At 40.9% G+C, this 16,794-nt stretch overlaps 1 protein-coding gene across 7 annotated transcripts in view; it reads left to right on the top strand.

The window, feature by feature from the left end:
* Window positions 1–1,068: 1,068 nt before the first annotated feature.
* Window positions 1,069–16,794, top strand: part of rbms1b (RNA binding motif, single stranded interacting protein 1b) — a gene marked incomplete at its 5' end in the record, with an annotated part of 29,992 nt that continues 14,266 nt past the window's right edge. For 5 of the 7 annotated variants that reach the window (XM_083682403.1, XM_083682402.1, XM_083682401.1 and 2 more), the window contains 2 exons: window positions 9,327–9,614; window positions 14,275–14,459. In XM_083682403.1, the coding sequence (XP_083538529.1) occupies window positions 9,567–9,614; window positions 14,275–14,459 (233 nt within the window). Of the gene's footprint in view, window positions 1,117–9,326; window positions 9,615–14,274; window positions 14,460–16,794 lie in introns of those variants that run through there. The other 2 variants (XM_083682405.1, XM_083682400.1) reach the window with 1 other exon arrangement.

Raw genomic sequence — 16,794 nt, 5'->3', positions numbered from 1 at the left:
TCTGGCTTGGATTGAACTGGATGGAGCGATGGGAGAATGTGCTTGCAATTTCATTGGATGTTACATTCCAAGAACCCTCCCTGTTACTATTAGAACTACTTGTTGACAAGAATATGACATGAAACAGCACTTCAATAGTAGGACTGCACCCGTCAATGCAGCCAGGCATACTCAAAAACAGCAGCACAATATCCAACAACAACCCAAATCCAACAAAATATGGCTTCTTGCTATTTGCATAGTTTGTGTGATGATACAATGGGGAAAAAGCGAATTATATAGAATCACGCTTTTTTTGTTAATATTTTTAGTGTTGTTGCTCCGAATACATGTATGTATTTGTGACAGGGTTGTGTATTATAATCTAACATGCTGTGTTGCTCTAATTAATTGCCCATACACAGTAATTTGATCTGTGAACGTTTTTACTTATTTTGATAAACCCTATAAATCCAAGAGATTTGCATAGCCATATCTACTGGTCATGAAAAGTGGCCTACATCTTGTCACCTCTCTTGTCATCTCTTGAACCAACATGAGAACTGCACACAGAAGGAGGCACATCGATGGCAGAGTGAACTTCTCATTGGCACATGCTAATGTATGTATTACTAGTGTAAAGGAGGGGTATCATTGTTGACATATGGGACTGATGTTCTATGGAAAATATGGAATTAGTCTTCATCAGTGATTCAAGTTCACATTATTATAGACTATTATTAAAGAGCCTGATGAAAGATATGAACAATATTGTTCCAAACTGTTATAATGATATAACAGCGGCCAACTGGTCATCATTCATAATCACCACGAATCTACATAAATCTGACCATCAGGCTACCGGAACAGGTCCAACGCCCACGCAGAAACGCAGTTCATTTGTATGGAGCATAAACTGGTACAGTACGGAGGCTCGCTGTTCTATTCTACTGTGCTTCGCTATTGGGTGTAGGGTGAGGTCTCTCCGAGAGAATAAATACTGTGGAAAACGGAATCGACGGAAATACTGAAGTAACCTTCAGTTCCTGCGCGACTGGCTCAAATTTCTAAAAGTTGTGGAACCAACAGATGTACCCCCAATACTCCTATTACTACCCCCAATACCTGCAAGCGAAGGTACAGTAAAACACTGTTCTGAAGTACTGAGTTTCTGGGATTGCCTCTATGGGTTCTTGATTTTAGGGCTATTTCGTTTCATTACTGGATGTCATTTGAAAGCGCATATAAAGAAGATAGATTTAAAAAGATGAAGAACAGCGAATGCAGAACCTTTCGATTTTTCTACTATATTTGGCTAAGACTAATGCACTTCAACACCTGTCCGAACTGTCTTTTTTTTTTACTTGTGTACAAAATGTTGGTTTCACAGAGATTATGCTGGCTTTCCAGGGATTCCTAGAAAGGAGGTGCATGTAGAATAGGAATATCGTTCTATCCAAAACTCTATACGCTGTAATATAAAGATGTATTCAAATAGCCTATTATGAATTATTGTTGTATCATATTAGTCGTTTCGTTTTTTATAGATTTTTTGGAGAAATGAGACTACATAAAACATGTTTGGGAGTACATCAGAGCATATCATTAATGTATTGATGTGCTTAAAATGAGAGGGCAAATGAGGGTCAGAGGACAGCCCTTAGTTGACCTAGAGGCATCTCTAACATCAAGAAGCTCCTGCAGAACAGTTTGCATCACTTAAGCTCATAAATGTTTAATCAGCTTGGCTGCCTATTGGATGCCAAGGTCCCAGAGCAGCAGCCCTGCTGGCTACCTATTATGCTGCAGTGAATGAGAAGTATTTCAAAAAAGGAAATAGATATTGAATATATATATCAATCCAATATAATTATTATATTAGACAGGATTAAAGTGGGCTTCATGGGATATAGTATCTCTCTTTTACAGAGATCTGTATTGTTAAGATACAGCATATCATTAGAATTATATATGGTTAATAAAAAGAAACTGTTAATGTAACATCTTGATAAAGTTTGCCATATGAGAAAACATTACCATCTGTGAAAAGTAAGTCAAATTTGTTTGTTATGCTGATGTTATGAAGCCCAATAAGGATCTCTAGTAAAATAGCTCTTCATAACCAGACCTTCATTCACTGATAAGTCTTTGAATTTGATTCAAGAATAGAGCCATTCATGTGATTTAAAGGGATGTGCCCTTTCACTATGTTTTATGTCACACTTTGTATGTGTGGGGTGGCCTTAATACAGTAGTGGCTTGTTAGCATTGAACAGATCCCTGCTTATATGTGGATAGCTGACATGGTGGTACACATTAGCATTGTTAGGCCATGTCCTGCTGGCCCCCCTGCTTTTATCCAAATCAATTTACCCCATTATTATCCTATAAAGGGGCTTGGCACAGGGATTTCCGGTACAGCATATGAACATGCTGTGTTGTACTTTTTTCATGGCTTAATTGTGTTTCTCTACTATCCAGTGTTAGAGTGTGTAAATAGTGTGTACATTCAGCCAGAGTTGAAATTGTGTAATTCATTATTTGGGCTTTCTTACTATCATTGATGTTGTGTTATGTTTTGAGACATAAATAGCATTAAACATGGCAAAAAAAAAAAAATGTTTTTCAAGCAGCTGGATTTCTGACTAGGCTGAATGCCAGCTGCAATACTTGATCTTGGAGACAGTTTTTAGATTATAGTCCTTAGTTGTATTTGTTGGTGGGCTAGCCTTGTCAACATAAGCCTCCAATCAATGGACAAGGTGAGCATGTTAACTGCTATCGGAGGTTACACGCAGAGACTGGGAACAATGGCATTATGCTGAGGCTGAAAAAGCCCTATACAATGTTTACAATAAAGTTTGGAGAGTTGCCTGGCAGCGGAATGTACACAATGAAACAGCACAGTGGTGTTGCTCTTTATGTTTGAGCAGGGCTGAAAGAGCTCCCATTGTGTTCATATGATTCTCATTCTTAGGACTTTTGACATGGGGAAAATGAGGGCCGAGTGCACAATAATAGCCTCCGTGCTATTGGTTCTCTCTGCCAAGTGGTCCTTTCATAAAAAGAGAGAAAACATTAAAACGTCCCATCATACCTATAAAGGTGTCAATGGGACACATGTCCATCATGAATGTAATCATATCTTATTCATGGCTGCGCATGTAAACAGTTTCAAAGGTGTGATGAAATAAAGCATCAGGAGCTATGATATCAATCGTAATTATGCAATTATTTGTGTTGTTTTTTTGTCTTTGCCAGGTCAGTTATCAAGAGTATAGTCAGGGTTGAATGAAATTACATTTTCACTTCTAATGAAAGCCTTATATTATATTTCTTACCTGAACACATATGTTATTTATGAGGAAAACAGATAAGCATCTCAAATCAGGCCATTTCATTGATAATCAATTTCCGCTTTCTTGAATTATTTATGAAATCTCGCCTCGAGAATATGAAATGTAATTGAAAATTGGAATATCAATCATTATTTATTTCAAGCAATATTAATATAAGTTATTTCTGCATATAATGAAAATGAATATCAGAGAGTGGATATGGAATATTAAATGTTCACTGTTTGCCTACAAGTTTACAGTATGGAAAAAAAAAATATATATCTTATGACAAGATATAAACTTTTTCCAAAAGGAATAAATTAAGTTATAAAAGGTATTGTGAAATACTGTAGGCTCTTTTAATGCATTTGTTTTTATATGAAACCTAAACAAAATGAAAACTACACTTGCAATGGACTATGATAACCCTTAATCCCTTGTAAATAAGCCTCAACTGAACACCAGTAAGCTCTCTCATTGAGCAATGTGATGTTGACAACCAACATCAGTGTTTGATATTCTATCCCTCTGTGCTATAAGTCAAACATAGATCACCTGCCACATGATCAGATCCCCAGTGCTGAAATCACATGGTCAGTGAATGCTTGGGACAGATGGGCAGACTGCTACCTGTCATGTGGATGCCTACTACAGCAGTGCCCTGTTAAAGCTTCACTCTGTTTTTCATTGGAATTACAACACTCTGCAAAGTTCTATTCATTTTGTAAGGTGAATTAGAGGTCTTAGTCAAAATTACAACTGAAAAAAGATTTTATCTATCTATTTTATCGACTTATCTACTTATTTATCTACTCCTAATCATGGATAACTTAGGAGAGCTGTTCCTACCCCGCCCCCATGCCACCAGCCCTTTTAGAGAGAGAGTTGCGGATTTGTAGCCTCTCTTCCTGTGTGACACACACATATTGTACACACACACACACACACACACACATTGTACACACACACACACACACACACACACACACACACACACACACACACACACTAACTCACACACACTCATATACAGCTCTCTTTTGTGGCTGACTTGTTTCCACCCTATACGTACACGCTGAAAACCATCGAAAATGATTCTGTCTCTACCTCGGAGGGGCTTTGGCCCGCGACCTCACCCCCTCCATCCAGTCAGGAAGGTAAATACTGAACTGTTTTTTAAAGCTTCCTGGTGCTGCTGGAACCAGGGTGTAAGTTCATGGGAGAGCAAGATCTCAGCCTTTTTTAGAGGAAGTGTTGTTAAACCACAGTTACTGTTAAGTCTCAAGACAAAACCAAAGGCAGCATTGTCTTTCCTCTAGGTTTTATGTGTGTCTGATTCCATTTAACTAATGAAGTCACTGATTTCATTATTGGCAAAGGAAGGGTGTTTTAGAGTTCTACCCAAGTGTCTAAAAATGGATTGTATCTTTGTCATGTCTAAGTAGCTAGTAGCTGTCATCTGACATATAGCCAAAGTGAAATTGAAAGGGTTCCACTGCAGGGGAGGACCAAGCTTCCTGATCATTTGTTTACTCTGCCGATTCAGCAGAGACAGCTGTATCATGTCAAAACAGCCTACTTGGGGACTGATTTGTGAAAGTGTGAGATCTGATAGCCTCACTGATGGCTTCCCTGCAGGCTTTTCGTGAGGTTCACTCATAAGTGACATATTTGTTATATATCATGTCAACAGTGAAGCTCAAGCACCAGACTATAGGACAGTAGCTCTAATCTTTTCCACTGTCATTATATACTGTATCAGCTAAATGATGACAAACAGACCTTATTGTCCTTGTTTAACAGCACAAGCTGCTCAATTAGTATTAATTAAAGCAATTACTAATGTTCTACACAACATCAGGTTAGTATATTGTCGTTACTAGAGTAATAACAGTTACTACACAAGAGGACCGTTAGAAAAAGATTGAGTGAGGGTGAAGGAGGCTGAAATGGATATACAAAAAAATATCTTTTAGGGACACAACATATGTTAAACAAGACAGGATTACAGATGACCTTTGACTCCTGTATAAAAAGGATAGTTATACAAAAAAGGGGTCGTTACACTGTCTCTCTCCTGGTCTGGTCCCCTTTCACTGAGTGACCTCAGCAGAGTGCTGACTCAGATCTCTCTGTTCCCTTTAACGGTGACCTATTGACACCACGTGGTGGCCTGAAGGACATCTCCACATGCACATGACACCCACAACTATATCATGGTAAAACCTCTGTATATATTCAATCTTCACTCTCGCTTTTAACTTTGAATTGTCCATACAAAATGCTATTGAGGAGAAAAACAGGAAGGAAAGACTCAGTGGAGCTTCAAATAGATCAACAAGCTGCACTAATCTGCTAATTCTTCTGCTAATCAAATGAATGAATTGATTAATTTTTGTTTTTAGGTTGATTTAGTTTTACACCAATGTTGACATTGCTCTGTTTGCAGTGGTCAAAAGAACAGATGTTGCATAATCTTATTAGCAGCTGGTTCAAAGCCCTTGACACAAAAGGGCAAACAAAAAGCATGCCGAGGATAGGCTCTGACACTGTGAGCCTGGCAGAGTGGAAAAGGGAAATCACTATCACAGCCCATAGCAGAGCCTGGTCCTATATATGTGCTTTAGCCAATTCACCTGCCTGTCATTGCCATATGCAGGAACCAGTTTTTGTGTTTAAGCAATCGAGAAAAACTGTAAAATAAAGCTGCGTTAAATATGCCTTGTACTCCACATTGCAAGTCTTAGGAAATCCAGATTGTGAGTGACAGTGTGACCCAGCTCAATTATTATAGTAGAACAAACAGTCCACAAAGAGGGTGCACTAGGCCTAGACTATAAATCAAAACCAATTCACCTGCCAGTCTCAGATGCATGAAATAGAGGTGGAGAAAGTAAATTAATCCTGACCTTCAGCAGGTCACCTATCCTGGCGTTTTTCTTGTCCGGCCATTATTTCTTTAGCCTGCCATTCTTGTCTGAACACTCCTCCTTACCCCATACTGCATGTCCTGTGTTTACAGTTTTTCTCGATTGCTTAAACACATTTCCCATAACCGTAAACACTATTCACCTGTTTCCACACATGTTTCAATATTCAAAACTCTTTCTGCAAAACCTTACACAAAAATGGCCAAATAAATCATTCATTGCACTATATGTTCATCCAGCAAACACATGCTCTCAAGTCATCACAATCTAAACTCAAAGAACACACCTTTCTCCAGGTGCAAACACTAAGCCTCAAAATTGTCACCAAACAGAATTGTAGGGTCAATAAATAGGGCCTAGAGGCATGTCCACGTGCTTTGGAACAATGGATCCTAACAATGCCGAAGTTACAAGACAACAGAGAGGACGAGGACGAGGACGAGGACGAGGACATGGACGAGGACAAGGACAAGGACAAGGACAAGGACAAGGACAAGGACAAGGACAAGGACAAGGACAATAAAGACAAGAAATCTCTGATGAAATGCCACCCTAGTTCATCATGTGCTCATACATGGGAGGACTATGAGAGAAGCTGGACAGCTAGTGCAACCCAATCTAAACCGTTACACGGTTGCATCCATTGTCCGTACTTTCAAGAGGGGAAAACAGGTAATTTGCCTTATTGTTACTGTGATACATGTAATGTTGTAGTGCATATAGATTGAATCTCCACTTTGTTCTCAGTGTAGTTTTTGCCACAGTAATGGATGACCATAGGTCAGTAATGGTCAAATTTCATTTCTGAGAACTGAGAGGCGAAATTCAAATTTCAGAACTGAGAGGCGGCCATCTATTGGAGGTAGGCGGAGACTTTTCACAGCTGAGCAGGAGACTGCTCTGGTGAATATGGTGATTGCCAATAATGCCATCTGTTTGAGGGGAATTCAAACTCAAATAGTTGAAGACCAGGTAGTCTTCCAAGGAGTTGACAGCATCAGCATTTCGGACCATTGACCGGATCGTTCAGAAGAACCACATATGGACAAAGCAGCTGCACCGTGTACCTTTTGAAAGGAATTCAAACAGAGTTAAGGAGCAACGATTCCAATATGTGGAGGAAATTGCTATACTCTACAGAATTTTTACAGTATGTAGAGTGGCCCATCTCTCCAGCATATCAATACAGTACTGTATAGTAATGTGTTACAGTAACTGCAGTACACAATCTTTCATTCCAGTACACTACAGTACTGGATTTGTAGTACAGTAAAATTTGTGTTTTTTGACTTCTTTGAGCTGGATGCCATGGCTGACCCACATGAGTACATCTTCATCAATGAGGCAGGGTTCAACCTAACAAAAAGGCGCAAAAGGAGGTGCAACATCATTGGTCACTGTGCCATCGTACAAGTTCCTAGCCAGAGGGGAGGCAACTTCACCCTATGTGCAGCCATCAGCAATCCTGGCATCCTCCACTTCCATGTCAAAGTGGGTCCATACACAGCACAACTCCTTCAATTTCTAGATCAGCTGCACAATAACATTCTTCAACAGGAAGGGGAGCCAGGGCAACCAGAGCAAGCCCAATATGTTGTCATTTGGGATAACGTAAGTTTCCATCGGGCTGCTCTGGTTCACCCCTGGTTCAATGACCACTCCAGGTTCACCTTTCTTTTTTTGCCAGCATATTCCCCATTTCTGAATCCGATTGAGGAATTTTTCTCAGCATGGCAGTAGAGAGTGTATGATCGCAACCCCTACGCACAGCAAAACCTCCTGGAGGCAATGGTGGACGCCTGTGGTGATGTGTGTGGGGAGTCTATCCAGGGTTTTCTAAGGCACACAAGGGCATTTTTCCCACGCTGCCTGGCAAGAGCAAACATAATGTGTGACGCTGATGAGATATTATGGCCTGAGACAAGACGATAAGAACGCTGATGCTGATGCTGATGATGATGCTGATGCTGAGTAACCTGTACATTTGCTGCATTTGGAAATAAAGCTATTGGAAGTTGGGTATTTTACTGTGCATGGACTCTTCCTTACATGTTTTGTCAGTGTGACATTTCAAAGGTTTTTGACCAAAACAGCATATACAGTATTCCCTTATCCACAAATGTAAGAGGTATTTATTACAGTACTGTTTTGAATTTCTCTTTCCAGGGTGTTCCTAAAAGGGTTATCTGGATAGTCAGTGCTGTGATTTTACAAAGTAAAATCTATTCTAGACATTTTGGTAACAGTGTTTTGAATTAATCCCTCCAGTGTTCAACAAACAGTCATGTAGTCTGTGTTTTTGACAGCTTCTGTGTGTTGTCTGATGGCAAAGTTTGAATTGGGACCCAGAAGTTAGATGGTTCTACCATTGGGTGTGAGTTTTTAAAATTGTGTGTGAAGATTTGAGAAAATGGTGAGTTGTTCCGGGAATTGTGTCTCAGCAATTGAGAAAAACTGTATCAGTGCATAATCTCACTATTTGATTCTTTGGTAATTTTATATGCCTTCCTACATCACGCAGATGAATGGCTTGCGTTAGAGAGTGACGTTATTACACATGATTATTGATCAATGATTATTGACTAAAGAAGTGTCTTTTTGCTCAATTGTTGTTTATCTTCACATTGAAATCATTTTAAATGCACTGGTGTGTTGGCCAATGACATAATTATAATCACCTCTTGTGAAATTGTCAAATAAAAGCATAAGGTTTTTGAGCACTGAATTGGCCAAAAATATCGTACTTCTCCTTTAACTATTTGATGGCCGCACTGTGGAATGTTAGGTATGCATTCCAGATTAGCCGAAGAGCAGCAGAAGGGGAAACATTGTAACATTTACGCGTTAAGACCATACTGACAAAAAAAACATCCGCATTAGCTTCTACACATTGTTTCAGTTATATTGAAGAAGATTATATCGGTGGAAGTTGCAGAAATTAATAACAAATTATAGATTTGATGCTACACTGTGAGGTTGCCATCCCTATATCGGATAGCAGAATGGTTTCTCCCATCGTAGCTGGGGCTGTTCTGCGGAGGACGGACTGCAAATCAATGAACTCACTCAAACAAACGGGGTTGGGCAATCGAAGTTGGGACTAATTCACGGATACATTGCTTTTGCGTTATGGTATAGTAAACGTCAAATACAGTATAATATAGGCCTATGACAACCTAGAAGTCAACATTTTTGTACAATAAGGAGAAGATCTATGTGATCAAATTTCCAACTTTACTCAACCAGCCGTTGGATACTACAAATAGTTAGTAATCAATTACTAAGAAACAATCTATCTTGACTATTGGGAAAATCGACGATGATTTTTGCGAATACTGGTAACCCATTGAGGACTCCGTATCGTAAGGTAAACATACATGTCCATTTTATTATACAAGAGGTAATAGTTTTCGTCATCATCAAGCTGACTGGAAGTCGCTAAACAGGTCTGATCCAGCCGTCTGTTTGACGGTAACTTGAACCCAGATAGAATTGCATAACAGAAGTGTAATGTTCATATTTCTAACAAATTAATTTCTCCAGGTTTTTGGTGCGACTATAACTGTGCGTCGGTTATGGCCAGGGATGTTTCAGGTCAAAAAGCAGATGGGTAGTCTCTTGCTCATCAACTTTATGTACTGGAGTCCTATAAAAAATATATTTAGATATTTATGGTTGGTAATCAAATTACATTCTGTCACATTTCACATCCCCAATCTGCCAGCCATGGCAAGTCAAGCACACCCAGGACCCCTCTCTAGAACTCCAGTTAACATTTTTACTTTGGAGATTTAGGAGCTGTGTTCAAACACATAATAGGTAGAAGTGTCTAAAAATGTACATTTGTACCTTATGCTAATGTCTATAACAAGTTAATAACAAGGTAATAGACCTCAGATAATATTGAGGTCATGGATAATAAATGACCTTGTCATAATGAATGATAGCTTGGAAAACACTACTGCACATCTAGCTGTTTTTTCTCGTGACACATTTGTGTGAATCGTGGAATGTAATTCAATCATGTATCCAATTTACCTCAGTAGATATGGATTTTAATTTCTAACAGGTGAAAGTGATTATCGTGTTAAATCCCTCAGACTTAGTGTGCAGTCATCATAACCGCACAGTTTTAAGTGCTAGGATGGGGCTCTAAGGGCGAGGCCTGTTACTGGAAGCTCAGTGTATTTCCAGCTCGGATATGACGGGCTCTGCTGGTCTGGAGCATGCTGATAAGATGCTGGGCTCTCCTCGCACAGTCGCTCAGAGTCCTGGAGCTGAATAGGCAGGCAGATGGATTAAAAACAAACAGGCTTTCAGAGCCTCAGAAAGGGAGTCGCACTCCTTGAGTGTGTGGGTTTAACCAGGACTGAAAACTGAGGGGACTGTTGGCAATGCATTCTCCTCAAAGATCGTCTTTGTCCATAGCTAGTGGAACCTAGTCGTACACTTCCTAGTTTGGATCCTGTTCCTTTCCAATGGTGTGTGAGAGAGAGAGAGAGAGAGAGTGTGTGTGTGTGTGTGTGTGTGTGTGTGTGTGAGAGAGAGAGAGGGAGAGTGTGTGTGTGTGTGTGTGTGTGTGTGTGTGTGTGTGTGTGTGTGTGTGTGTGTGTGTGAGAGAGAGAGAGAGAGAGAGAGAGAGAGAGAGAGAGAGAGAGAGAGAGAGAGAGAGAGAGAGAGAGAGAGAGAGAGAGAGAGAGAGAGAGAGAGAGAGAGAGAGAGAGAGAGAGAGAGAGAGAGAGAGAGAGAGAGGAGTGTGTGTGTGTGTGTGTGTGTGTGTGTGTGTGTGTGTGTGTGTGTGTGTGAATTTATGTGAACATTCAGCATACAATCTCAACCAATTATGCCATGAGCTATAACAGACACTAGAGATGCACCGATCTGATACTGATAATCGGTATCAGGCCGATATTGGCCAAAAATGCTGGAATCAGAGATCAGCAATGCTATTTACCGATCTGATGCCATGACGCAAACTGTCATAAAAAAAACTTGCCAAACGCACGCGTCGTCGACTAAGGCACAGCTGAGATGACACGCAAGTGTGGTGACAACAATAACAACCATGTCTGTGTCTGGAATTACTTTACGCTTGAGACAGACACCATAAAAACTGCTTGTTGCAAAATTTGCAAGGCGAGGGTTTCAAGATGGCAGTAGCATTTCACATTTCAAAAAATAGCCTCTTATACTCGGTATCAGCCTATTCAGTACTCAGAATCGGTATCAGTAATAAAAAGGTGGTATCGGTGCATCTCTAACATACAGTAAATCCCCCCTCCCTCCCTGTCTCTCTCTCTCTCTCTCTCTCTCTCTCTGACCAGAGCCAGGAGATCACAATTGATCATACCTAGAATATAAGGAACCGGAATTCCATTTCACACCAAAGACTTCCTTTTCACTGTCTTTCCAAATACTGCATATGAATATTGAAGTATTTCAATATGTGACTACTTGGCGGATAACCTCCTTTTGAATGATATTATTTGGGAAGTGTTTCAATAAGTCTCAGTCAGGTTTCTCTGTTACTGTAGACACAGGCCAGCCATGACCTTCTACCTCCCCTTTCCAATCTTTTTCATGCTATGCATATCTATTGCATTGTTTGGCCAAATCAATCGGAGATTGCATCATGATATACATATTTGTTTGACTACTGTTGTAGTACAGTACACAGAATAAGATGTGCTCACCCCAGTCAAGCCTCCTACACAGGGTCATTATATTGTAATGACCCTGTGTAAGGCCCGTTAGCAGCTCTGCCAACCCTCTTGGTGTTATAGCTAGTGTGGCCGGTTTGTAAGCTAAAGATTGTGAGTTCAATACCCGCTTAGGGCAAGCTGCTCTACCCCGCCGTTTGCTACAGTATCAATCTGACTCTGATATCTTTATTTGCGTTGCAAAGCGATATTTGATCGATTTTATTATGCTATTGAATTTTTTCTGCCTGTCGCAATAAGACTGGGCAATAAGACTGGGCAATAAGACTGGGCAATAAGACTGGGCAATAAGACTGGATCGGGGTGATCAGAGTCAGGCTGGGGGATGTTAAACCATAACTGGACTGTTCTTACTGTATATAATGTTTCAGATGTCTGTTTTATTCTATTATTCTATTGTTGTTGTTGTTTGTGATGTGAGCTGCTGTATCGCCTTAATTTCCCCTGGGGGATCAATAAAGTACCTATCCATCTATCTATGATACTCCTTTTCCATTTCAGATTAGTCATTTCAATGCACCTCTCTGTGGTAGCCCTGGTAATACTGGTGTGTAGCGATTAGCGAAAAAAAGTGAGAGGATGACCGTGTGAAACGGAAATTCCTGTTCTGTATAGATTCCTGCATGAGATTTATGCCAAGGGGGTCAATAATGTGGTTAGAGTGCATAGCTGGAGGACAACCCTCAGAGTTAATTGTAGTGGCTCTGCAATCCCTTTGTGGAAAGGTAGCAATATCATTTGTGGGGGTTTTCGTTCACACCATACAGCGATATTCTCTCCCAAAGAGTAGTATGTGTCTGAAAGAAAAATGATGATGAACTACTTGTCGCCTTGAAAACAGCAGGTCAAGTTGGTTTCCGTGGTGGAGGCATGTGAACCAGAGGAGAAAGGATCTCTGGCTTGGGACGAGTCCAGGCTGAGATTGCTTAATTCTGTCACCACTTCATGCTTGGGATTCCATCAGCTTCCTCTCTCTTGCTATTCCAAAGAGGGGGAGGGGGTGGTAATCACTGTCAGAGACACAGAACAGCAGACCCACAGAGCAGTGGAAGGGGAGAGCTGTTCAGATGAGGACATCTGTGTCCATACAAACAGGAAACATGGCTCTTACTCAATCACACAAGGGGTCTTTATTGAGATGTGGAGAGTGAGCTGTTTCTCGATAGTGCCATGTGATCTGGTTTTACTTAGAAATTGAGGATATTGTGATATTCTGAAAATACTTCTGAAATGTGATGATATATATATATAGTATCATTAGTGTTGTGCAAGAGACAGCAATTGGGCGGTGCTTGCCATTTTCCCAATCTGAAGTCTACTTCTGCATGGGAAGTCCATTGGGGCAGTCAGTGTGAAGCTATGCTAGGGTATATGGTTGTTGAAGCTATGTTAGGGTATATGGTTGTTGAAGCTATGCTAGGGGAAAATGGTTGTTGAAGCTATGCTAGGGTATATGGTTGTTGAAGCTATGCTAGGGTATATGGTTGTTGAAGCTATGCTAGGGTATATGGTTGTTGACGCAGACATGTTTGTTTGGGAGTCACCAGAGGGGTTGTTGGTAACGAGAGGCTCTTTCACACACATACAGTCTTCACACGCATACAGTCTTTCACACGCATACAGTCTTGGTGTTAGGGCTGCAGAATGTGTCCAATCAGGTCCAATCAGGAAGTTACAGTGTCAATCAGGTCCAATCAGGAAGTTACGGTGTCCAATCACGTTCAATCAAGAAGTTACAGTGCTGACTGTTGATCTCTGAAGGAGATTGCTCTGCAGATATGTATCACTTCACTGTGAAACATTAATCCTCAGACTGGACACCAACTTGATGGAGACAAATGATAGAGTATCCGGACAGTTCATTTTTAGCATGCAGGGACATGTGAGATTTAGCTAGGCCACACAGTGATATGCGTGTGGTGAGGCCAGATGGTCTCTAGTCTAGCACCTTGAAACACTGTTATTGGTTACAGACTCAGTTCAAGACTTGTTTCAGTGGTAAACAGAGGAGACACCATTCATAGACCGAGCTATCTAAGAGGGTTAGAATTCATATGAATTTCAAACATGCTTTGTTAACCAACTAATTGAATTGAATTGCAGCCTTTCAATTAATATTTACTTTGAGTGTAAGGCAGTCACTATTCAGTTGCAAGGCCATTCTATTTCGTCTTTTTGGTCTGTCTATCTCTCCTTCTGTTCACCCTCGCTTTAGCAACAGAGAGCAGTATGTTTGCACTTCACACTGAGACGTTGTATTGTCATGGACTGACTGACACCATTTTGTTTTTTCCCTCCTTTTCCCAGCCACCTGTTGCCCCCTCCTCACACCCCATGGCTCCGCCCAGCCCCAGCACCAACAGCAGTACCAACAACAGCAGCAGCAGCAGCAGCAGTACTGCAGGCTGGGAGCAACTCAGTAAAACCAACCTGTACATCCGAGGGCTGCCCCCGGCAACCACTGACCACGACCTGGTCAAACTCTGTCAGCCGTGAGTACTAGCCTACACTTCTTCTTATGATTACAAAGCATTGATTGGGTATTGATTTTTTTCTTGGGCCTTGAAAGTGGGAGAGTTGGGGTTCAAAGCACTTGTTACTTATTGGAAGCCCAGGTGGAAATAATAACTGCCTGTTCAATGAAATCTTCATGACGCATAGCGAATAAAGTAGACAGAGTTGCTGTTAAATGGAGGTTAGCTAACAAACTGGAAACAAACTGGAAAGCCTTTGTCTCCAAACTGTCTTTTAAATCAAACCATGACTAGCTATGTCCAATCATTGGGAGCAGGGCCAGAAAGCGTTGTGAGCAAGGGGGAGGGGACTCCGATATTTCAGAAGACGATGGCAAACACTGCAGGCCTAGGGTTAGAGCTGACAGGAGTGTTACATCTGAATTTAAAATGATAAACAACCTTGAAGACTACAAGGGCACACCAGAGTGCTGTGGCAGCAGACAGTATCTGGAGTAGAACAGCAGGGAGTTCATATATTTATTGCAGTGGATGAAGGGGAGATTTCAGCCTGCTCTCCTCCAAAGCCCGTTATGTTATTGTATACCTCACGTCTGCTGAGCCGAAAGACCACCGGGGGTGACTTTGAGATCTAATTTTCCCAGACCCCCCGCTCACCACCAACCCTCCTCCTCTTCCACAATGTGATGTTGACTTTGCGACACATTCAACCCCTCTCCCAATCGGCTGGCACTGGCAGTGACGCATCCCAGCTAAGTGTTCAGATAAAAAAGATGGTAACAAGATAGCTTCCGTATAGCAACCTACACCATCACACTAATACCATTTTTCTCCCACAGTATCGATGGTATTAAAGCAAACTGAGAGGGGAGGACAGGGAAACTAATTGATTGAGAAAGCAAACGTGTATATTGTATGTATTTGTTCAGTGAGGGACAGTGTGATGCTCATACTATAGTGGAAATCATATCCCACCAAGTCTTGCACTGTTGATGGGTTGTCACTGAACAGCCGGTGTTGGCATTTAATATTTGGGATTAGAGTTAAGAGCTGAGATTCAGGGTCAAGAGTTTGTGATCTTTTACCCTGTGTTGTATTTATCTTAATCCCTTTCTGGCTGAAATCCACTTTTACTGTTGGCCATGTAACTCACCCTGAACACTTTCCCCATTGTCAAAGCTTATTTTCAATGAATAGTAAATATTGGTATAAGGACGCGGTTTAGTTATACCATTTTCTCTCTAGAAAAGGATTGTCACCAAAGAACCAAATAAACACTGTGAGAACCTCTATCCCATGAACTGCTTTTAGAAGTAGGAGCCTCATTTTCAGCCCTCAAAACAGCCTTTGCAATGCTCCTTTTACCATTACTCTTTTATGTTTAAATTTAGGGATTAGAGCATATACCACTGATTTGCCTTAGAAAGGGATAGTTATCAGAACAGATCCCAGACATACTGGATGGGTAGATGTATCTGTCTTCTTCTAAGTGGTCCCTTTCCATCATCTCTCTATCACAGCCTCTCTCTGGTCTGATCTGTCTTGCCATGTAGCCTACTGCTTACTATAACCATAGCTTAAGTTTTCAATCTAATGTGATCCAACCTCTCTAACACCAGGAATTACAGTATATTGAGCTGGAACAATATTTTAACGGTGGAAGCCTGGACGGATGTTAGAGAGTATCATGTAACGGAAATTAGTATCTTTTTTAAATGGTTTAAAAACAAAACATGTCGATATTTTTCCACCGTCTTCAAAATCCTAATTCAACTTGAAAACCTCTAGTAGTGTAGTTTATGAATTGTGGGCAATGCTCTTGTTATTTCTCTGATTGTGTAAATAATGTATGTACAATTTTACATACCACACAGGAGCACTTAGCCTCTCTGCTCATCTGACAGCCTTCAGTCAACATCAGGCTTTTCCTGCAGGCTTTAAACCAACCCCTCTGTGCAGACAGAAGCATATCCCCAGTGGTGTCTACACAGGAATCAATAAGCATACAGGGAATCGTAACAGGAGCCCTCTCAGCCACTGTAATAGGATAAAGGCTGAGAAGAGAAGGCAGCTGAAATTGGAGTGCATTGTTCTCCTGCATGCCTCTCTTTCAGGGCCGACATTCTACCTGATTTAGGCTGCTCGTGTCTGTCTGACTGCACAGCGGCTCCCAGCAGCTCAACCCCACTGTGATAGGTTGTCAGTGCTAACTAATGTAAAAGGAGCAGTCCTAATAACTACAATTGTCTTAAACACCTGGGAGCTAAATTTAACACAAACACAGACTAAGATCTTCATCAGTTTTTGTGTTGTAGTTCTTTGAGGCACCATACTGTTTAGTGTCCTAATCCAC

The sequence above is a fragment of the Argentina silus genome (assembly GCF_951799395.1).
Source record: "Argentina silus genome assembly, chromosome: 12".
Taxonomy (NCBI): domain Eukaryota; kingdom Metazoa; phylum Chordata; class Actinopteri; order Argentiniformes; family Argentinidae; genus Argentina; species Argentina silus.
The sequence above is the reverse complement of the archived record's forward strand: the minus strand, read 5'-3'. Positions and strand labels throughout refer to the sequence as shown.